Source organism: Tursiops truncatus, chromosome 10 (genome assembly GCF_011762595.2).
Source record: "Tursiops truncatus isolate mTurTru1 chromosome 10, mTurTru1.mat.Y, whole genome shotgun sequence".
Lineage (NCBI taxonomy): Eukaryota > Metazoa > Chordata > Mammalia > Artiodactyla > Delphinidae > Tursiops > Tursiops truncatus.
The window spans coordinates 89,771,345-89,795,388 of record NC_047043.1 but is presented as its reverse complement, the minus strand read 5'-3'; the positions used below and the strand labels follow the sequence as shown (position 1 = coordinate 89,795,388).

The window sequence follows — 24,044 nt, the reverse complement described above, 5'->3', positions numbered from 1 at the left end:
AAATCACTCACCTACAGGAGTCTAACATATTTCTGTTTTGATCACCTCTTTGTTCTTTCTTGTGTTTTCTGGAGAAAAGCAAAGACCTGCCATCCTGGCCCAGTGGGTTCCCAATTTCCTCTTTCCAGCCCCTAGTTTTTACCTGCATGTAAGGTGAATTAATAAACACTCCAGCCAAAATCTTACAGGCAATTTTGACTTACTTCAGAGAATTCTTTTTTTAACAATTAATTGGAGAATAGGTCTTGACAACATATTTATCTATCATATCCTAGGACAATTCCGTAGCAGACATGGAAAGAAATAATGTTTTCAAAATAACTGCACTCTATCTCCAAGGATTCAACCTAACAATTAGAAATATACCTTTTAAATAAAATTTAGAATGTGTGTGTCACTGTGGGTGTAGGGTGTTTTTCTTTTCTTTTTTTTTTTAAACTGGTTACAGGCTGTCACCAAGCTAGAGGAAGGAGACCATTAGCACGACATTCATCATTCAGTATTTTCAGGAACTTCATTTGAGAGAACAATCTACCCGTTTTAGTTTTTATGAATCCCCTATGAGTTACAGACGCCAGATGTCTTTTCTCTGGCCGTCTCTCTGATGACAAGCATAGTGGCACATAAAAGGAAAAGCAGTCGGTGTTGGGAAGGAAACTCACAGCTTACAGCGGGCCAGTCCATTATTCATGGAGAAAGTCACAGGGTAGTTAATGTATGGATGTCAGACTTTCCAACTTTCAGAGAGTCCCCTTGGGAAGTGGTGCTGACAGATGTGTTGAAGGCAGAACTGCAAGCAGAGCGGGGTAGTCAGCAGGGGATCATTAGTCTGCTTCAAGAGCTGGGGCTCCTGAGTGATTAAGAGGTAACAGCTTACAAGAGCCATGCATAAATTACACATCCCAGGGTCAACGCCCCAAATTCTTCTTAATTTTTTTCTTACAAGGCATAGGGTCTGAATGGCAAATAGATCCTACTAGTCTGTCAACAAAAACCTTTACAACTTTAATATTTCTCATACTATCTATAAAAGCCAAGTGACTCTTTAATTAATTAATCATGGACTGTCTCCCAGCTTCTGTTAGAAGAGGACTGTATGTGAAAGGGTGTCCAGAAGAGCACTTTCACGTGCTTGTAACTCATTTTAACGACACTTGTTCACAGCAAAGATGAAAGCTGTTAAAGCCAGGATTAGGGAGGATTACTTTTAGTCTTAGCCAGCTCTGTCTTTTAATGAGCCCATTCATTCTCAACCTGAAATTGTCAGTACAGTGAAGGAGGACAGAATATGTCACCTCAAAGCGTGCCATGCTGGCATATTAATTACTTGGAATTAAAGTTACTTAAGAAACGGTCCGTGCAAGCAAGACACTCTGACCCTCCTTTGTCCTCCTGAAAGCAGGAAATAAATCTCCCACGTGAAAGGCACCCTCCCTGTTCCAAAGGTAGAGATCATCCCTTATCACCGGAGATAGGGAATTCAGGGCCAAGAAGGATGTATATAACCAACTTTGTTACTTTTTCACTAATTTACTACCCTAGGCCCAAACTTCTTTGTCTTGTCAATTCTTCACAAGTTTATTGTTCTTGTGTCTAAAATGTATAAAAGCTCCTTGCTTTGGTCACCTCTTGGAGTCTCATATTTGTACGGGCTCCTGTACATACAAAATTAAAATTTTTTTTCTCTTGTTAATCTGTCTTAGGCCAATTTAATTATTACCAGCCAAAGAACCTAGAGGGAACAGAGGAAAAGTTTCCCTCCCCTACAATAGCTACATGAAAATTTCTACACCTGAAACTTTATGGATCTACCCTGACGTAAAAGCAGAAGTCACACGTGGTGCTTAAGGGGGGAGCACCTAACATGAGGTTTATTGAATGAAGCCGCTCATGGTCTGAAAACTGGCTGAACATCATTCTCTGCTCTACCCTAACATCCTCAGCCCTGAACCTCTGGATTTAATTCAGACTTGATCCTTAATTGCTTATGAACGGTCTGGAATGCTGGTACACCACGAGATAACTTGTGTGGATTGCATTTTTGCTGTTAAAGATTGCTGCTGGGTACGTGGGATTTTGTGGAAAATAAAAGGAGGTGGTCTACCAGTGGAAAGCAAATTTGGTATGGTGTCTGCTATGAAATAAACCATGACATATTTCAGATCACAGCCACTTTCAGGCTTTGGACCACTGACTCCCCCTGTCCCCCCACCCCACCCCCCCGCCTCTGCCATATTTCACTGGTTGATTTTTAGTGGCAAACGCCGCATTTCCCCATCTGAGATGAGTACGGAAATGAAAAGAAAAGCTATGTCAACTTGAATTTAAAGTTTTCTGACCTGAAAATGAACTAGTCCTCTTAGCATAATGTACTCCCCTGCAGGCAATTCTCTTAACTAGGCTACAGTGCCATTTGGGAATGGGGGTGTTTATTTTTTTCATTCCCTGCAGAAAGTCAAATCATCTGAGCATTGATCAGTGCAGATTTAATGCACAGCACTGCACATCTGCCCCAGTAACACAGTGAAGGTCTGCCACTGGAGATTCAAAACAGCTCCAGGCAGAAGCAAAGCATATTACTGCCAACCCAGGCATTTTTAGTGATAACCATCTCTCAAGGCAGGGTAGCAAGGACAGCTATTAATAACCAGAGTGATTTTCAGAAGGAAAATAAGTAATAAAATAGCTATACGTCTGCACATCATAGAAACTCCTCCATGCAATGCAAACATCTTCTTGCCTCAAAGGCTGATACAAAAATACTTTTATGGAGAAGAAAGTAATTAACAATGGAAGATCATCTAAAATCTGAGCTGGAAGCAAACTTGGAGATCACTAAATCCAGCCACATACTTGTATTTTTAAATTTTTTGTTATGGAAAATTTCAGACACACATCAATTACAAAGGTAGAGATAATGGGATAAGGAACCCTCTTGTATCACCCAGCTTCAATAATTATCAACATTGTTTCATTCTTGTCTCTTTACTCTCTCTGGGTGTTGGCTACAATTTAATAGGACACAGAAGTATCTTTCTACAAGTCATTATATTTTTCTTTTATAACTTTTTGTATTTTAAATTTGGAATATGGGAAGAATTTAAGCAAAACTCTTTTTGGGTTATCTGTACCTTTAAAACTTTTTGCTCCTTTTATATACATATCCAAAAATGGTTGTTCATAAGGTGTTGAGGAACTTCCTATTTACTTAAACAATGTCGCAGGGATTTTGCCATCTATAAAATGGCTGTATAAGGCAATTATATCATCAGGTTGTTGTAAGAATTACATTAGTTAATTTATGTAAAGCTTTTAAAATAGTGCCTGAAATATACTATACACCATATGTGTTACTAACATTCATAAGTGAGGCTACCTCCCCCTTTCGCTGTCTTTGTCAGGTTTTAGTCCCAGTGTTATACCCATTTCATAAAATGAACTGACAGCTTGTCTTTTGCTCTGAAACACATTATTTGGAAAGGGAATTACCTTAAAATTTTGAAAGAGTTCTTTGTAAAATTTATAGGCCAGAGTACTTGGAGAAAGTAATTCCTGACAACTTTGAATTCTTTCCATGATAATTAATCTATTCAGATTTTCTATATTTTCTTGGTTCCATTTTGTTGCTTATATACTCTCAGCAGATTGTTCATCTCATCCAGATGTTCAAATGAACATAGGGTTGTACCTAGTTTTTCTCTTATGATTTTAAACATTATATACAAAATTATATGCTCTTTTTAATTTCTAATTTTGTATATAGTCATCCCTTAGCTTACCATCTGTGAGGAACTGGTTCCAGGATGCCGCCTTGGATATCAAGGAAATCCGTGGATACTTGAGTCCCTTATATAAAATGCTGTAGTATTCGCGTATAATCTACGTACATCATCCCGTAAATTTAAAATCATCTCCAGATGACTTATAATACCTAATACAAGGTAAATGCTACATAGTTAGTTGTATACACAGGTAAATGCTATATAAACAATTGTCAGCAAGCAACCAATTCAAGTTTTGCTTTTTGGAACTTTCCGGAATTTTTTTCCATGAATATTTTCAATCCTTGGTTGGTTGAATCCGAGGATGTGGAACCAGTGGATACAGGGGGCTGACTGTATTTGTACTCCTCTTCTTCGTTCTTGATTATATTTGAAGAGGAATACACTTGTATTTATCTTTTCTTTTGTCTATCAAAACTCCTCTGTGCTGTCTCCTGTGTACTGTTTCTATTTTCTCATCCACTAATTTCAACCTTTGTCTTCCTTCTGTTTCCCTGAGGTTTGTTTCATGTTCTTTTTTAACTTCATGAGGTGAATACTTAGTTTACTCATTTTGATTTCCAGAATTCCTTGCTTAATAATGAATTTAAGGTTACTGACTTGCTTCAGAGCAAACTTTTCATAAATTTCGTTAAGCATAGATCTGTTTTCATTTCTTCAATTTTGAAATGTCTATAAATTATGGTTTTTGTTTCTGTTTCAACCCAGGAGATACTAGAAAGCAGACTTGAAATTTACATGAGTTGATTTTAAAAAAAAATTGTGGTTGTTGTCATTGTGTAAAACTGATCTATAGCTAATTTCTAGTGTAACTACATTATGGCAGAAAATAAGGCCTGATCTGTACAATTTCATCTTGTTGAACCTTTTCTTTTTTTGGCTTAATATATAACCAATTAAAATAAGCATTATATGGGCACCACAAAAGGAAGTACATAAATACATATTGTATTATTACATTATTCAAAGTTTTGTATCATTATTTCTATTTACTTAACTATCAAGTTACATCACAAACGTACTTTAGTAATTTCTCCTTGTATTTCCAAATGTTGAGTATTATAAATTTTTTTTTTTTTTTTTTTTTTTTTGGTGTACGCAGGCCTCTCACTGTGTGGCCTCTCCCATTGCGGAGCACAGGCTCCGGACGCGCAGGCTCAGCGGCGATGGCTCACGGGCCCAGTGGGATCTTCCCGGACCGGGGCACAAACCCGTGTCCCCTAGCATCGGCAGGCGGACTCTCAACCACTGCGCCACCAGGGAAGCCCTACCTGTCATCTTTCTTGTGTATTTTTTATTTATGCTGTTGTTCTCATTTTTCCTTTTGGCCTTTGCTTTAATAGATTACTATTTCTTTGACTGAACTGTCTCCAGCAACTTGGAAGGTACATATTCTGTTTTTATATCTACCTAGATTTCTATTTCCATTAATTATTAAAATAAAGAATACCTTGTGGCTCCCTCTCAAAGAGGAGAAAGTACAATAAGTGTGTCATGATATAAAACAAAATGGTACACACATATATACTGGTCAAATATCTTTATCAGTTACATTGATTATACATAGATTAGATCTTTACTCCCTAATTGCCATATCTACGAAGCTTCCTGATCATTATACTTTCCTTTTACATATTAAAAAACAAAACCAAACAAAACAACTTTAGTTACTCATGCTTATCACTAATTCAACTTCCTACAATGCTCATTTGGCTTTTTACGGAGTCTGCATTCCAGATTTTAATTCTTTCATTACTAATTTTTGTTAGTGCCCTTTAAACCCCAGTTAGTATCAGAGTTAGGTCTCTCTTCACATGAGCATCTTTGTTTCACAGATTCCATGGTTTCTTGTGCTTGACAGAAGGCACAACAGAGATGCATCTTTGAATTTTATTGTATTTTCTTAAGACATCTCTTTCACATGCATTTCTGGTGTCTGTTTTGTTTTGCATCCTCAGGCAATAGGTGACACTTCCCCCCTTCCACCCCTCCCCTCTTTTAACACTGAATATTTTCTTAGGTCACCGTGATGGAGTAGTTTTTTTATTTAACTTTGTCTATTAACATTGGTTGTAATTCTATCCAGGTCTTAGCTTCACTAACCAAAAGTGGGTGTATCCCTTTATTCCTCCAAAAGTGTGTGTGGGGCAGCTTCCAGAATTCCTATCTGAGGAACTCAGATGGAACTTTCTATGGCTTCAGTTTCCACCTTCAGAGTAAGCTGGTATCACCCTTTAGCTATGTCCACACCCAATATGCCATGTTAGCCTCTTTCCCTATAAAGTATTAGCTAGAATTGTTAATTTCCTAGTAATTTTTTGGCAGGGAAAGATGGTGTACGGCATGTATGTGTGTGTTGGTAAGTATGGTAGAACATTTCTTCTGGATTCCTTAGAAAAATGTTTCCTTTATAACAAGCGAACACCTAATTTTTAAAACAGGTGTCCAGATTTAATGTGTATTTCATAGAGAGATACAAAGTGGGTATTGTGGCTACCACTGAAAGCTTTTAAAGATATCCTCTCTATCTCCCCGTGTTGTCAATTTAGTTCTTTAGTTATTAGTCTTTACTCTAGCCTGAATGTTTGTGTCCCCCCCAGAATTCATATTTTGAAATCCTAAACCATAAAGGTGATGGTATTAGTAGGTGGGGCCTTTGGGAGGTCATCAGGTCATGGGGAGCACCCTCCTGAATGAGATTAGTGCTCCTGTAAAAGAGATCCCACAGAGCTGCCACGTTCCTTCCACCGTGTGAGGACACAGTGAAAATGTGCTTGTAATAAACCAAGAAGAGAGCCCTGACCTGATCACGCTGGCACCCTGATCTCAGACTTCTAGCCTCCAGAACTGTGGAAATAAATGTCTGTTGTATATAAGCCACCTAGTCTGTGGTATTTTGTAGTAGCCCGAACAGACTAAGACTGTCAGATGGTCACTTCTCAACTTGACCTGTGCTACAACTACAGGTAATTTTTCAAGTAAATTTTTGATGGTTACCCTCTGTTTCTAGTCTGATTAGAACATTGCTTCTTTCTTTGTTTTTCATAGAAAGCTGGGTAATAATAAATCAGCCTTGGCTTCCAAGAACCCATTTTAAAACTGCCTTCCACTCTAACTTATAACCTATCTCACGATGCTACTTAAAAAAAATCTTTAGCAATTCCTAACTTCTTTCTGGAAAAACACCCAAATCATTACCACCACATCTGACCCTAGTTTCTGCCTGTATCCCAACCTGAGACTTATCCTACTCTCCCTGCTGCTCTGGAGGTCCCACCACACTGCCTTTCTCTCCTGGCAGGCAACCTCCTAGACTTATGCACTGTTCCATCTGTAATACTATTCCATCTTTCATCCTTCAAAATCTAAGCTCCAGAGCTACTTCTTCAGAGAAGCCTTCTCCCAGACTACATCACGTCCTTCTATTCTACATGATCAGATCATTGAACCCTATTCTTCTCCCACCTCACAACCAAAAGCACACGTCCCAGTGTGATTTTCTGATTACCCTCTTACTCCCCAGCAGACCTGTAGGTCCCATGATAAGAGGAACCACTCTGTTTTTGTTCACTCCTATACCTGCCATGTCTACTAAACCCCTGACATCTGAGAGGTGCTGCCAAAGTTCGATGCTTTCACTTTTAAAAAATAATCTATTCTCCTCAACCTCAATATCCTGATTTACATACTCCACTGGGACCCAATCATAAATCTCATTCATCACAACAGTTTCACTGAAGTAACCTGGAACTGCACATTGAGAAGGAATGCTGGCTTGCAATATAGTTAACAAATTCAAAAGGCAGCAACACTTATAGAGAAGGTGTAGGGATGTCTTTGTTATAGTTGTTGATTTCAGAGGTGTGTCATACAGGCCTCATTTGGCAGTAAGTGGGAACCACAAAGGGAAGAAACACATGATACTTAAATCAGCTACAATTTATTCTGAAAATCCCATTTGTCTTCTCAAAAGGCAAACCTGAGTTTGCATGAAATGATAAGAACTGGGCTTCAAACCCCTATAAAACTGAAGTATTTTGGCATTTCCCAGGTGTTTCCTATTGTATGTGCTGGTTTGAGAGAAAAAGAAAGTGTACAAATTCCACATTAGTTCACAAAGTAGAGATTCTTTGGATATTTCTGAGACGCTACATTAGCAACTGCAACTATCTTTCCAGCTGTGCCCACCATATGGATCTATGAATTACTGCGGAGTGTCGTTATAACACAACTGCTTCCCAGGGGTTAATTTTGATGGTGAGGATGGTGATAATGTGCTAACCTGTGACTAGCTGATGTGAGAGAAACAGGGTGTGTTGCAGTTAGAAATGGGAGGAGCCTTTCTTGGCTCAATATGATACGGCTGCCCACTGTCTCATCAGCAGCCAGGACCCACCTAAAATATCATGAACATTCTCCCAACCAGCCTCTGCACTAAAGATAGGACATTTCTTTTAGTTCATAACGTAGGCAGAGTTGGTCTCTCTGTGAAAGGATTACTACTTCATGTGAAAATTTGTGTTTATTCTATATGTCTCAAATGCCAAAATCGTTAGCGCATACAGTTAACTCAGATAAGCATGATGCGTAAAAGACTTTTTCATCCATACTGTTTGTCCTCGATGAACAAGCGACTTCATTAAGTCATTTCCTTTTAAATCAGCAGCTATAATCCCACCTTTAGTCAAAATGCCACCGTCTATTCCTTTGCCTATAAAAGTAAACTTTACTTGTCCAAATGCATAGTGTTGTCTGGTCTTTGATTTGACCAGCACCAGGTATTTTCTTCTTAAATGTCTGAAAACTAAACTGAATGAGTTAAAAAATATATCAGAAAAATGGCCAACTTTTTTTTTTTAAGATTTTTTTAAAAAATTATTTATTTTATTTATTTATTTTTGGCTGCTTTGATTTTCGTTGCTGCACGCAGGCTTTCTTTAGTTGCGGTGAGCGGGGGCTACTCTTCGTTGCGGTGCATGGGCTTCTCATTGCGGTGGCTTCTCTTGTTGCGGAGTATGGGCTCTAGGCGTGCGGGCTTCAGTAGTTGTGGCACGAGGGCTCAGCAGTTGTGGCTCACGGGCTCTAGAGTGCAGGCTCAGTAGTTGTAGTGCACGGGCTTAGCTGCTCTGCAGCATGTGGGATCGTCCCAGACCAGGGCTTGAACCTGTGTCCACTGAATTGGCAGGTGGATTCTTAACCACTGCGCCACCAGGGAAGCCCATCAACTTATTTGTGCCATCACACTCAGAGGATCAAGATCCCTGAGAGTAGTGAATATTCCACTTTTGAGACTTCAATTTCTGATCTCCCAACCTGAGTCTATTTCCAAATTTCCAGGACTCAACCAGCATTTCCTCATTCTATGTACTGCACCATTATCCTGCTTAATTCAATGTAACATCATGATGTACTGACCTGACAAAACACCGATTTGTTGATGAAAATGTATCCAAAGGGCTGCTCATTTCTTTCTCACCTGAAAAGATGAGATTCATATTTCCAGTGTGCATTAAAACAAGAACGCTTGCCATATATCCTGCAGTGACTGTCCACTGGATTATTTATGAAATGCTCAGCCAGGTCTATTTTGTTGAAAGATCACTGTTGATCATGTGTTCCGCTCTGGCTGGTACATCCCTGGTAGCACTCTTAACTGGGTATGTAATGTGTTTTTCACATCTCCAGACCCTCCACCCCCCACCTAGCACCTGGGTTTCCACATAGCATCACCTCTCCCTGCTTTCTGGGACAGGACAACTCCGAAAGGGAACTCTGCATGCAGCTGAGCTTTGTTGAATGATCACAGTTTGTAGATCACTTTGCTTTTATGGATCAAATCTCACTTTCCAAATACCATTTCCTTTTGGTGCTAATGTGTCTGACCCTCATTCTGATGGATCAGTGGTCCTCCAGTTCTAAGGATCAAACCTGGAGATAATCACTTTGATTTCTTTTTTAATGTTTGAAAAGAAAATAGAGACCTTCTCAACTTGAATTTAAATCTACAAATATAGTGCCTATTATTAAATTAAGTACAGAGTAACTATCAGCAGAGAAGCTGGGTAATTAGGGCCATCATTAATTTACTAAAATCCGTGGTTTCAGCCAAATAAAGAACATGGAAACATCTACATAAAAGCAAACAAGGAAAAAAGAAGAGAGAGAAGAAAATTCTTGCAATGTATTTCTGCTAATTTTTTTTTCTAAACTAAATGATCCTCTTTAGGCTACTGAACACTAAGAAATTTAATTAACTGCTATTAAGTAGCTAAGTGTATTTCTAAGTGCTACAGCCTGGGACTTGCTATAGATGCAAAAACAGCTTAAACATCTCTCTTACTAGAACTGAAAGCAGAATGAAGGTAGAAAGTGTACAACTACCACTCCTGGGGAACTTTTCTTTGAAAACAGACCAGCAATTCTCTATACAGGTTAAGAAACGGGGGGCTCAGAATTATTCTATGACCAGGGAATGCTTGCTGTCTATACAAACTCATTTCTTCTACTCATAAGTATATAGTTGTTGACATCTAGGCATTCAAAAGTAACGTCATGAAACCTTCAGATTGTTTTAAAGAGCTGACAGGAAAATTCAAAGGCAAAAAGTATGTTGGTAGCATCACAGAACATGCTTAACCAATTCTGGAGATAACTGACATCAGAAATATTCATCCCAGTTCTTCTTGTCACATCTAGTGATGGAGAAGCTCACCATTCTTCTAGAAATGTGGAGCCTGATTTCTCCCTTTTGCTTCCCTTGTTGATTCCTTCTTTGAGCTACGTCATCTCATGGCTGAGAGAAATGGAGCCTGTATCTGGTGTGGTAAGGACAAAAAAATCCTAGTGGCCTCTCCTCCCAAACATGAAACACTCCACCAGGCCATTTAGGTTAGACAGTTTTCTAACAAGTAGTCCCTGATCAATGTGGCTTTTTTTTTTTTTTTTCTCAGTTGGTGAAAAAAGGGAGGTTTAGTGAATGGAGAAAATCATCATCTTCCAAACTGTTTCCCATTACTCTATGCTGATTAAATCACTCTTGTGCTATAACCTCCGCTGGATGGCAAAGTGGGAAAAGAAGAAAGGGAGGAACTGGCTCAATAACTTTCAGATAAAAGAATCCAGGTTTGTATTTTTCAAAGGAACATGGTAGAGTCAAGGAGCATCAAACAGGATTGCTTTAAGAATATTTAAAACAAGATTAAAAAAATACCTAGTACTATGGTGTTGATGAACCTATCACTAAGTATTAACCTCTCCTCACTGAATTTCAATAGATGTGTATTCAAATGAATATATAATGTCTTGGGCTTAGAAGTGGAACTCAGAATGCATTTTCCATAGAAATAATACCATCCAAGTTGGTTTACCAGAGTTTGATCCGTAATATCCTTGAAGACTAGAACAGTAGTATTATTTCAATGCTGCTCCAACCAGCATTTTAAACATTATTTCCCGGGATCCCACATCCAGAAAACCTCTTCTCAATCACTAATCTCCAACAAGGTCACTCTAAACTTACTGAACACCTGTGGTTCTAAAATTTATTTGCAGGAGATAGGGCATCTCTCAGGTAAGTCACTTCTCAGGTGACATGAAATGGGCATCAAAGGGCAGCTATTTCAGTGCTGACCAAACATTAAGGACTCAAGATCCTAAGAACACAATTTATCACTTGTTTAATTGTCTTAAAAACTGAGTCTAATTTTGGGCACCTTCCCTCACTCCACACACACACACACAGAACAAGATGACTCAAGTGCAATGTCGGCCCTTCATCCTGATGTGCACGTTCAACCATGTCCCCACTATAACCAGAAGAGGAGATTGGTACCACACTTAGAAAGGGACTCTTCTTAGAGCTTTTCATGACAATTAAGTGACTGTTAATCTTATAACCATCTAAAAATTTCAAATTTTGTTTTAAAATAGCCATACAAAATAAGCTGAAGATTATGTTCCCTAGTCTCTTAAAAAAAACTCTGCAATATTTGAAAGCCCTTAGCTCCTCTGAGGCCCAATTAATGCTTTGTTTCTTCTAAGGAAATGAACGGAGCCCAGGCACATACTGTGCACGCTAATGTAACATGCAAACATAAAGAATTACATGGGGCTTGGCCTCTGAGAAGATGATTGGCAGAGTTCATCTCAATTGTCATGCTGAGTCTTTAAGAGCAATTTTCAAATGTTAGGAGAATGGTTAAATCAGCATTTTAATAAAGCCACAATGCCAGAGCATGATGAGTTTATGTTAACAATAGATGCATATTCCAAATGAATCTCTTGGAAGATATATCTGAAAAATATTTGCCTACTTAAAATTTGTTAAATGAATGTAAATCAAGAATCATAATATGTCTTCAAAGACAAGCAATTTTCTGATTTAATTTTAATTCCAGGCTTAGGCAAATGAAAAAAATCAAACCAGGCCTAATTAATAAAATCAGGAATGTTTGGATGTTTGAATTTTGCAAACTGGTACCACATTTATTATGTCTTTAATCCTTACAACACACTGGGGAGATTTAAAGGACAAAGATAAATTCCATTTGGCTGGCATAATGCTGTGTGAGGATTTGAGAGTTATGCTGGGAACCAAGATACGGAGAAGGAGAGCCTGAAATCTCAGTGAGAGAAAGTAGAGGAATAAGTTGGAAATGGAGGGACTGCTTCCTGAGGAAGGTGGTCAGTTGTCTAATCAACAGAGCGAGAAAATTAGAACCTAGCCAGGAAGATGTCAGTATCCAAAGGCGTCTGATATGGCAGGCGGGGCCTGGTAACTAGACTACCTGGAGGATGCAATACTCAGAATCCAAAGGATAGTGTGTTATGGTTTGAGGTTTGGAGCTGGATTAGAATGGAATCTGCATGTACCTTTGGGTGAAACATGAAGGCAAAGAGCTAAACTGTCTGGACTGTAGTGGAATGGGTTGGTATTTGGAGCTAATACGGATGCCCCTGAAAATCTAAAGTTATATAAAATTGGTAAGCAGTTTGGGGCAGGCATGGGAATAAGGCATGCAGAGGGGAATTAGGCACTCCTGCCTTATTCATTATACATTCTTGACTAGCATGTAGATGTCTTGAAGATTATTCTGGGCATAAAGGATGCTCATTTTAGCATAGCAAGATTACTTGTGGCCCAGTGACCTGTCAGCATAGTTTGGACTAATTAAGAAACTGGTGAGCCGGATTCTGAAGGTGACATCTTGATGCCGGAAGCTGAGTACGTGTGGGGAGATAGAAAAAGAATAGGGCTCAGAGAAGTTATATAATTGGCTCAAGTAAGTTAACAGCAGCACTAGGATTAGAATGTGGGTGTCCTAGTTCCATGCTGTTACCTCTGTCCTACAGCAAAGACAAATATCCAGCTGAAATAACCATGCTGTGGGAGGGCGTGATTGATTTTTTTAAGACTATAATATTCATGATATGTCTAGATCAAATCACATTTCTGGGCCCCTGGAGATGTTTGCAAATCGAAAGGTTTCTGCTGGGACAAGACCTACTTGATTTTGCAGGGCAGACACACAAGTTTTCCACCCTGGCTACATATTCGAATCACCTGGAGTGCGTTCAAAACTATGAATGATGTCAAAGGAACCAATCTCAAAAAAAAATTCTGACTGAATTGATATGGGATGGCACCCAAAGAACTAATGCATACAGAGTACAAAAAAGTAGTTGTACGGTTGTCTCCTGACTATAAAAAAAAATGGGGCACATTCTACGCAAAGGTAACTCCTAGACCTGCCACTGATTAACGTGTGACCTCACTTAATCTCTTTGCTTTCACTTTCTTATCTATGAAACACATGTCCTTATTTCTTATAGGATTATTGTAAGGATCCAAAGATAATATAAGGTAAACTAAAGATTATAAACACCATAAGGAACTCTACAGATGCTGTTATAAGGTCCCTGAGTCTGGTGCCGTGCGAATGGGATCTAAGTTTAACGGGGATGTGTTTAGCGTAAAAGCATCCAACGACGACAATTATAGCTAGTTTCTCTATAACTCATAACAACGAAAATAATCTCAGAATCAGAATCATGTGGCTTTCTTTTTTTACACTGTAGGAAGGCATATTTTCTCTAACAACGACGTAGTAAGAGCTGTCCAAATGTAAAATGCTACTTCTTCATGTGAATACCTGAGAAAAAGCCAGTCTTTTCTTAGTTGTTCACCTCTCTTAACGACAATGAAAAATATATAGGAAAGCCTGAAGTGATTATTTTTTATTTTGAATTCTTTTAAATACGAATTGGACATAAAAAACTTTTAGCACTTCTGCTTGGGTTTGATGTGGAAATCAAAGTACTCCACCTCAGCAGGGTGAACCTGGGCTGGTTTTGTAGAAGGCGATCAAAGTGGGTGTATCTTCAATCTGGCGCTGCCTCAATGTGTTCCAGCCAACTGAAACAACAGTTTTGGGGACGCTGCCCTGGGTTTATGGAATCAGAATATCCGTGGGCAAAGGCCAGGCACCTGTGGCTCTAACATGCTGCCCTGGTGATGCTTCTGCTTCCTGCACACCTCTGGCCAGAGGTGCGGAGTGTGGGGGGAGCATAGGTGAAGCTCAGGGCTTTTCAAACTTTACTGTGCACATGAATCACTTGGAGATCCTGTTAAAATTTGAATTCTGATACAGTAGGCCCTGTGTGGCATCCAACACTCTGCCTTTTTAACAATCTTCCAGGTGAGGTAGATACTTCAGGTACAAGGACCACATTTTGAGCAGCAAGGATCTGGGTGACATATAAAAGGAAGGTGGAAACAAAAATATCCCTTGGTGAGCAGTTCATGGGGATTTCACTGGTGAATGAGCTGTCAGTTTTAGTAAGCTAGGAGGAAGAATCTCAAAGTACCTCACTTCTGTTCCTATTTAATGAGTGGTTGAAGATCACAAATTCCTGCTGCCAAATGACCCTGGAGTTGATGGAAAGCACAGTGAAAATTCTAGATCTCAAAATACTCTGTTTCTAATCTAAAGAAGCATCATAGACAACCAGAGCCCCATCATCCATAGTGATTTCTATTTTTTGGCGTCTGTGTTAAAGATTTAATAGTACAATCTATGCGACGACATCACATCTGAATTTGTACCTATTAACCGAGAAATGACAAAGACGCTATGCAGGGTGATTGGTAGAGCACTGGAACTACGTGCTGATGGAAATGCTTTTCAAAGTAGATTAATTGCTGCTCATTTCTATGTTATCCTAAGAAGGTCTGACACTGCACAGCTTTTGAAATAGGACATGCAGCATCCCTTACAATGGATCTCATGCCATTACCCAGTATCCCACTGATACAATAAAAGGCTGACTCATTTCCTTTCCTCTTCATGATCTGTTACAATAGAAACTGGGATACCATATGCTGGGTTTAAAACGCTCAGTATGTCCAGCGGCTCTTGGCGATGCTGCCAGCTTTAAGGTGATCACAGCCTGGAGAAGCAATGACAGAATCACTGCTGGACAGTTTGCATTGGAGGGTTTTGAGTAACTGGGGAGATTTCATCAGATAATCATTGACTCCGCTGCCCCAAACTGATGGATGTCTGTGATGCTCTCTTATAACCTTCAATACCCACCTTGTTTTCTCTCAAATTTCCTTGCCTTGCCTGCCTTGCCTACAGTATCACTGAGCTCACAGTTTCTAATAGAGCCCATAATGAGAATATTTATTTCCTTGTCTTTCACCATCAAGACTGTCAGGAATGTCAGCACAACTCAAGGAACTGGATTTCAGAGCTGCTGACTGCTGGCAGTAGAGACAAGCAAATTTCAGTAGATGTCCACAGAAATTTTTAATATATTTCTGAGTGGGAAGGGGAAGTATTCAGGTTCATTCATTGTGGAGCAGCACAACAGTGCTTCTTGTGTTTTGCGTTTCCCAAAGATATCATTGTACCAGGGATTAGTGGGGTATTTTTTTCTCAATATGCTGTAAGATTAATTTTCAGAGTTGCTGCCATGTTATGAAAGATTAATGCTGTGAAGGTAGCCTTCAGAAGAAATTAGCAAAATCTTCCTTTCTTATTTGATCAAATTTCATAATAAGAAGAGAACTGTTAATGTGAGTGAACATCACTTTAACCTAAATAGATGTCCAGTTAATTGCTCTCCTCATATAAAGGACAGGACTTCAATAATGCATATATAGTTTATAAATATGTTTAGTTTTTATTCAGCAATTATTATGTAATGATAGAACTAAAAGGGATCTGAGAGATTTCTTTTAATCTCTTCGTTTAGAGATAAGTAGAGATAGAGAACGTGAACATAGTAGCCCAATATCAAATAATGATTTGAAATAGAGCCAGGACCAGAATTCATGTCCTGGACTCCAAATTGAATGCTTCTGATACTAACTTGGCAAGAAAATTAAGTCCTAAAGAATAAACCCATTTCTCAGAAGACAAACTCCTGAAATCCAATCTGGATTCTCTGCCAGTCTCAAACACCAGAAACCCTAACAATTCCATACCCTCCATCCAGACTTGGAGGGGTGCCTGCCTCTTCCACCTGCTTATCTATTCACCGTGCTTGAAATGCAAGCCATGCAGCTGTTTCACTAATTGTTATTTCCTGCTAAAAACGTTAGCCGGGGCATTAGGTGAGAAGGAAAAGTTAAAACTTCTGAAGACAGGACAAAAATAAAATGGTGTTTTCAAATTCTCAGTTTAAAATATCTTCTTTTTCCATCACATGTAAAGCCAAATGGAAAATTAAGGTAATAACAAGGACAGCAGGTATCAAACTAAATTTTAGCCAGAGTGACCACAAATGGAGTTTATCAGTCTTGTCAGCACAAACTGTAGTGAAATCCTAATAAATATCACTAACTACTAAACCTCCAGACTCCTGAACTCTGTATGTGCAGTCAGAGTCACCTTCCAGTCATCATTAGTCCTTTCTGCAGACACTGCAACCTGCCTACACATCGTCTCTCCGCATTCTCCCTTATTATCAAAATTATGATTTTTTAGGGCCATCGTGTATCTGTAGAAAATACTTGATTTTTGTGTCTCTTTTGCCACTGGAGTGATCAATGAAATGTACATAAAAGTCCTTGGGCAAAGCAAACCTTCCATAATACAAAAGCAACTCGAAATGAAGAGACTTCTGACATTTGCCCTGCCCTTTTCCCATTTCTACCTTTCTGCACTGGTGCCTTAGCCATGCCCCATGTTTAGGACTTCAGAGAAGGATCAAAGAAAGGGCTTGGGTCCTGGAAGATGTCCCCCAAAAGCAGTGCCAGCTTTATACCACATACCTTTGGAAGTCTTATGTGTGAGAACAACACAAACCCAAGTCCACCGAAGCCGGTGTTAGCTGGGTTTTCAGGGACTTGCAATCAAATGCATTCCTAACTGATCTAGTCATTATGAGTCCTTACAAAGTCATCTTGGATTCTGTGGTCAAGGGACTCTGGTTCTGGGTCTGATCCCTTCCCAGACCAACAATGAGATGAAGTGAAGCAAGGCCATCTTTTAATACGATCAAGTTGGAAGAAGTGCTGGCGGTTTTACCTACGTGGCTTTACCAAGCAACAGGATTCTGATTTTGATGGACTCAGGTATCTTTCCCCTTGAGCCAGGTAGACAGCAGGGGGATGGAACATTGGTACCATCTGATATTTTCCTATCCTAATTATGGGAGGCAATGACGATGCTTCCTCGACACAGAGGGACTTTGGGAATCTCTACGAATGACACTGTCCCCCTTTCTGATGCCAAGAGGGTGAACAATCAGCAAGAAAAATAGCAGTCGGTGACATGTGCACATTTCGGTGCAGAGTTACCTCCAGCATGGGCTGGTGGGCCGCACAGCAGTACCATCCCCTGACCTTGGCGGACAGACACAGTGCTTCTCGTTCTTGTTTTAAAGTTTTCAAGATCTGTTGGGAGACATAAAGGAAAAGGAGTTTAAAATTTAAAGTCCTAAGACATTATGGAAGACTAATACTACTTCAAAAGAGGATAGTCTTCTGCTGTAAAACGGCCTTTACACCACCCGGATCAGGGAAATTCAACTCTACCGTCTTCTTGCATGATATTGTCTCATCCTCTATGACTCTATATCTATACTGTAAGGTAGCCACTTGCTACATGTGCCTATTTAAGTTAAAAAACAGTTAAAATCAAATAAAATGTATGAATTCAGTTCCTTAGTCACACGAGCTGCATCTTAAGTGCTCAAGAGGCACACGTAGCTACTGGTTTCCACACTGGACAGCAGAGAGAGAGAGAACATTTACATCAGTGCAGAAAGTTTTATTGGGTAGCACATGTCTGGATGGAGTAAGTGACCTCCCCAACTCTATCTGTAACTGAATATCATTATCAGGATGTAAATTCGTGGGTTTTGATAGTCAACTGTTTACTTCACAAACCGTTCCATTATATGCAATTATGTTTGTTACTCTATATGTACCTAGAATACGACTATCTCTGTCTACACACACACACACATTACATACAATGTGTAAACAGACATACATACACAATTGTTTTATAAAGTTCCTGTGTATTTTTAAATACTTATAAAGTACTGTCCAAGGTTCTGTTTGGAAGAAAGTTCCCCTTTCTCAAGGAAGTCAAATCTGGTTAGAAAGATAAGACGTTACAAGCCCAAAGATCACAGTTGGAGTCAGTAAATACACAGTTGCCAATAACAATGAGTTAATATAAGAAATATGTCTAATAAAGTGACAGACATATTATTGTTCAAAAAGATTTTTCTTTCATCCTTCCAACTGCAAATCCTCTCAGCAATGATTGTTTTAAGTGCCATTTCATTTTTTGTTGTCTGAAACATTTGATGTAATAACCTGTTACCAGATTTGAGGATTATTCTAAGCCAAGTATGTTCTGTAGGGTTGCAAGCCCTGTAGCTGTGCACATCAGAGTTCAGTAACATTTATTGACTATTTCCTCCATTTTGGCCATTTTGGTAAGTATTTTATGGTGATTATTTCAAGTGATCCTAACAACAATTATATGAGTTAAGTACCATTAATATCCTCATTTTACAGACTAGAAAAGAGTGGCACTATAACATTTGTTAAAGGGTACAACATCAGGGAGTGATGCAGCTAGGAAATAAACCTGGACAGCATTGCTGCAGTTACAAAATGGAATGTTTCCACACTCAGGCTGCGTTTCAGGGAGTGTTCACAGGGTTAAAAATAATTTATACACCGAGCTGATCTCCCTGTGCTATGTGGCTGCCTCCCACTAGCTGTCTATTTTACATTTGGTAGTGTGTATAAGCTTGGTACTTTGTGACCACCTAGAGGGGTGGGATAGGGTGGGTGGGAGGGAGATGCAAGACGGAGGAGATATGGGGATATATGTATATGTATAGCTGACTCACTTTATTATAAAGCAGAAACTAACACACCATTGTAAAGCAATTATACTCCAATAAAGATGTTAAAGAAATAATCTATACACATACATGTCTTCATTACCAGCTTCTTCTAGAATTAGGCAAATCTGAAGCTCATATATTATTGCTTTTATCAATTAAACATATCCAAATTTGGCTGCCAGCTCGGGATACAGACATTATGAAAAGAAACCTTCTGCCCTGTAGGGACTCAAGAGTTTGGTGGGCAGGACTGACAGGTAACACCTAATCATGGGAATCCAAAGACTGCTGAAGTTGAGGTGTGCAGAGCGACACCTTGAGGACCCGCACGTACTTAGTGCAAAACAAAACATGACTACAATTTAAGTTTTGATGTAATAAAATTCCTTTCATTACATTTCTGATGTAATAAAATTCCTTTTATTCCATGAGTACCAGGTGAGGCTAGGACATGATTTTTTCTTCTCTTTAAGGAAATGGTTTGAGAAGCCTTTGAAAATGATTAAACTAGAGATTTAAAAAACTTCATTATGGCATTAATACTGTAAACCATTATCCCTAAAAATGATACTGAATCACTCTAAATTGTCGCTTCTGCATACAGGTTCTTAAAATAAGTCATCTAAGTTTTGGCAGAGACACCTCATCCAACCTCCAGAGTGGCATGAAAAATTAAGAACTGATAGGTAATTGAGATCAAGTCTTATCCAGGCAAAATCCACCTTGATTCTGACTAGAGAAAGAGCATTAGGAAATGGGAAAGAAAATGAGAAATATATGCAATGATTTTTTTTAACTTGTCCTTACTGAGTTTTAAAAACTGCATTCCTGTTTATTTCCCTATAGTTTATGAGTCCGTGCAGTTCCACAGGATTTGTTTTGGACAGTTAGAAAATTGCATTAATCTGGTATTTGAGATAATATTTCGATAAGATTCTTAGCAGTTAAGTGAAATAGATTCCAGACGGTAAACCCTACCTACATACTGAATGGAAATATTGCATTTGGGCAGATCTGAGTTTGAAAATCATCTCTGCCATGTATTATGCAAGGTTTAATTTTCCCATAAATAACATGAGATGTAATTAAATGTAATTTATTTTGAAAAAATGATGGGAAAAGATTAAATGAGGTAATATTTAAGAAGCACAAAGCCTTTCCTGCTACAAGTTTGGTGCTTACTATATGTTCTTTCACTGAGGAATAATGTAGTCCAGTGGCAAATCATACCCCTATTATTCCATTTAAGAAAGGGTTTTGAATAGCAAATGAACTCTAGAGAGAGGTGAAGAGGCTAGTCAAAGGTCACCATATTTATGCACATGTTTAAGAAAAGATTGCATGTCCATTATTCGTCTTTTCAGATGTAATTATCCATTCAGATCCTAACTGCTAGCAGCATGATAATTTTCCAAATTAAAGAACTATGTGTGTGTGAATGGGTATTTTTTTGAAACTTGGGCATGGCCAGGCCTTTCCCAGAAATATTCTCACATATATATTCTCTTATTTAGGGTCATTTTATCTCCAAAGACTTGGTACTAGGTAATAATCAGTAGCAAGAGGCATTCCAAGTTAGAATACGTTATAGATAATGTTATGTCATCATGACCGTAGCACTCATAGCAATAATTGGATCTACTTGCAAAATGTAATGAGTTCATACCATGTGCTAACAAATTTTCACACAGATCTCATTTAATTCCATTATAGTTTTAATTCCCAATTTTAAGGTGATGTTACTGAATTTCAGAACCTTCTTCACAAACTGAGAAAGTGGCCAGAAGAATACAAACTCATCTGCTTCTCTCCAAACCCACCACTATCAAGTACCAGAATCTATCATTTCCCCACTGACTTAGTGAAGCCAGTGAAAAAGGGCATTCAAGCTAGTTACTTCACATCCTAGGGACCAAAAAAAAAAGTTTGTTTGAATGAATTTTATGCTCTTCAGTGAATATGTAAGAAAGTCCACATTTCAATGCACAATGCGATGAGTCGGTACATTTGATTCCAAATTTTCTATTCCTTTGCTTTTCCTTGCGGGTGATCACTTGATGGGGGGATTTTAAACATCAGGTGCAAAGGATGGAGTGGAACAAGAAGAAAACGATCAGAAACCACCGTATTAAAAAGCAGGATTGCTGCATTGTCAGGGAGGTAGCTGAACCATGACACTTGGGTAGTATTCCCTTTAGCTCCGTGCAGCTAGTTACTAAAGGTAGTTGGATAAATGATAGTTACTAAAGGTACCTGAATAAATGATGTACTCTTATGACAAGGAATTAATATCCATGTACTGTAGTTTCTCAAAACATTTTTTGCAGCTTTCTGTATGGTTCATTGAAAAGTGACTTGTAGACTTTTAAAAAAAATGAGTGACCATACATTTTGGTGTTGACTTCATTTATCAGCATTTTATATAAATCTTTCCAGAAATCATGGGCTAAAAAATGCAGTTTTGTGGCAGATGTGTTTTCCTGTCATGTTTTTCTGTGAAAACAACTGTCCTTTGTTCTTCCGTAGAATATAATATTAGCACTTTATTTTTACATGAGGTTTTAAAAAATACACTATTATAGTACTTGGAAAGTGTAGCTCATTGAGAGCTTAGAGGAAGTGCTTTAGCAGCTAAATTCCTTGAGAAGTAAAAGTGTACAAAGGTCTTAAAGCTGCAACATGAGATAAATAATAAAAGCCTTAATATATGAAAACATTTGGAATTCAGCCCACAGAGTAAATCAGAGAGTGAGGGGGAAAAATCCCCAGATATTTACTGTCTGGAAAGTTATTAAATGTTTAGAGCTGGGGATGAGGGAGTCTATAAAAAATACCTGGATGGGTTGAACGAAAACAAAATCGAGGGTCCAAGATATTTTTTGAGAAGTAATAACAGTAAATAAGAAAGAGTAACTTTTTTGGCCATCATTAAGGGACTGCCCATCACACTTATGAACAGGAAGAGTTAAAGCCATCCACAGGGTGGAGCCAGCGCAGAAGAGCATAAGAAATTCAGCTTTAAAATGGCCAGGAAAGGTTAATGACATAGTAACATACATCACGCTTTGTCAAGAATCCACAGAGGGGCAGGAGAAGAGGAAAGAGGAAAAATGATACAGTAAACCATGCAAGTAATGCACATATTTTTAACGCATGTATTATTTACTACAAGTTAAAAAAATACCTATTCACTTTTTTCCTGACTTGGGTAGACCTGGATTCTATCAATTCTCACAGGGTGACTTTAGAACAAGAAATTGTCAGTGACAGTTGCCTTTGTTACTGCTTCCTTCAAGAAGCAATCAATGAAAAAATCAATATCAGCTTGGAAAAATGGTCAAGTGATGTATTTGTTATGAATATAATTTCCATAATGATGACTGCACTATTTATTTTAAAAAGAGGTATTTGGGGGGTATGACTTTAAAAACCAGTTATCATGCAGCATATCTAAAATTATGTCTTGACTCTGCCATTTGCTCCTTGAGTGTGTACATCTGTGGATTTGCATGGCTTCTTGGATTCTAGGGACTCAGAATGACAATAAGTCTAACTTTACAAAAACCTTATGAGTTGCAAAGTCACATTTTTGACATTCTTTCCACACAAGAAAGAAGAAACCATTAGGGAGACTGGCATGGCTGATGGGTTTTTCCTGTGAGAGTGTATACAGCAAGAGGAAGAATTACTTAATGGTTTAGCACACTGGCTCTGCAGTCAGAAGGACCTGAGCACAAACTCGGTACTCTCACTCTTTAGCTGTACGATGTGGGTGAGTACTCTCCTTGAACTTCAGTTTCTTCATTTCTAATATCAGGAAAATAATTCCTATCTCATACGGCTCTTTAGAGATTAAGATCATGAATATAAAGCACTTAACACAATGACTGGCCCAAAGTCAGTAGTCTGTAGATGCTAGCGCTATCATTATCATTTCTGAGCACCACAGGAAAGTCTACAGAAAGTAACTCACTGGGGCAAAGCTAGTGATTCCAAACTTCCACCAGATAAAGTAACAGTAGAGTAGTCAGGTCAATCCCACTGTGGCAAAATAAGCTGCTAAGACTTAAAACACCTCTTCTTTTGCTGGTCTTAACTGTGTTTTCAAGTCTAGACTGGTGCTAAAGTAAGCCAGATACCTTATCCTTTGCAGTGCATGGAGTGTACTCTTCAGGTGACTTAAAATTAAGAAACACTCCCATATACTGAATTCAGGTAATTTTCCTTAAGAAATTCCTACGATGGTATATTCTGAGCAGGTATTACTTTTTAATGTTAAGGTGGGAAATATCATTTTCATAAAACAGTAAAAACTGATGTTTGTGTATCTTTATAAAGGATACAAATTATTGTTATTTTAACAGAGAAATAAAAGACGAAACATATTATTTACTGATTATATAAATTTACTTGTTGCACTTAAAATTTGAGGAGTTTACACTGTATACCAGATGAAAATAGAATGAATATAAATGGAACTGGAAAAAAATATATATATACATTATATGTTTGTCAGTATCTTGCTTTTCCTATGTCATTAATTTTTCCATTTGTTTAGCCAACCTTCAGCAAATAATTTTTGAGTTCCTCTTTTCCTCCAAGTATTGGTGTCAGCCATTTTATCTCTCCAACAACTAAGTAAAACAAAACAATCAAAAACCTATGGATATGCTCAAGATCTGACATTAAATATCCCAATTTGTTGGCAGTTTAAAGTAAGGGATCAAAATCTGATTCTAGGTAGTGGTTTGACTTTGAAAAGAAAAGCCAATCTCTTTCCTGGAGATCTTTGTATAGATAACAAAGGACCTTATCAGTATTCCTAAATTAATGTACACACACTTTACAAATGACTCAGTTATAGAAATTGTTTATGACCTTCTT

The 24,044-nt window shown here is 38.3% G+C and overlaps 1 protein-coding gene across 1 annotated transcript in view; it reads right to left on the bottom strand.

Moving 5' to 3' along the window:
- Positions 1-24,044, bottom strand: part of CNTN4 (contactin 4) — an 817,087-nt gene that overhangs the window by 225,788 nt on the left and 567,255 nt on the right. Inside the window, exon 7 of the mRNA XM_019947613.3 lies at positions 17,590-17,685. Coding sequence (XP_019803172.1) covers positions 17,590-17,685 — 96 coding nt within the window. The remainder of the gene's footprint in view (positions 1-17,589; positions 17,686-24,044) is intronic.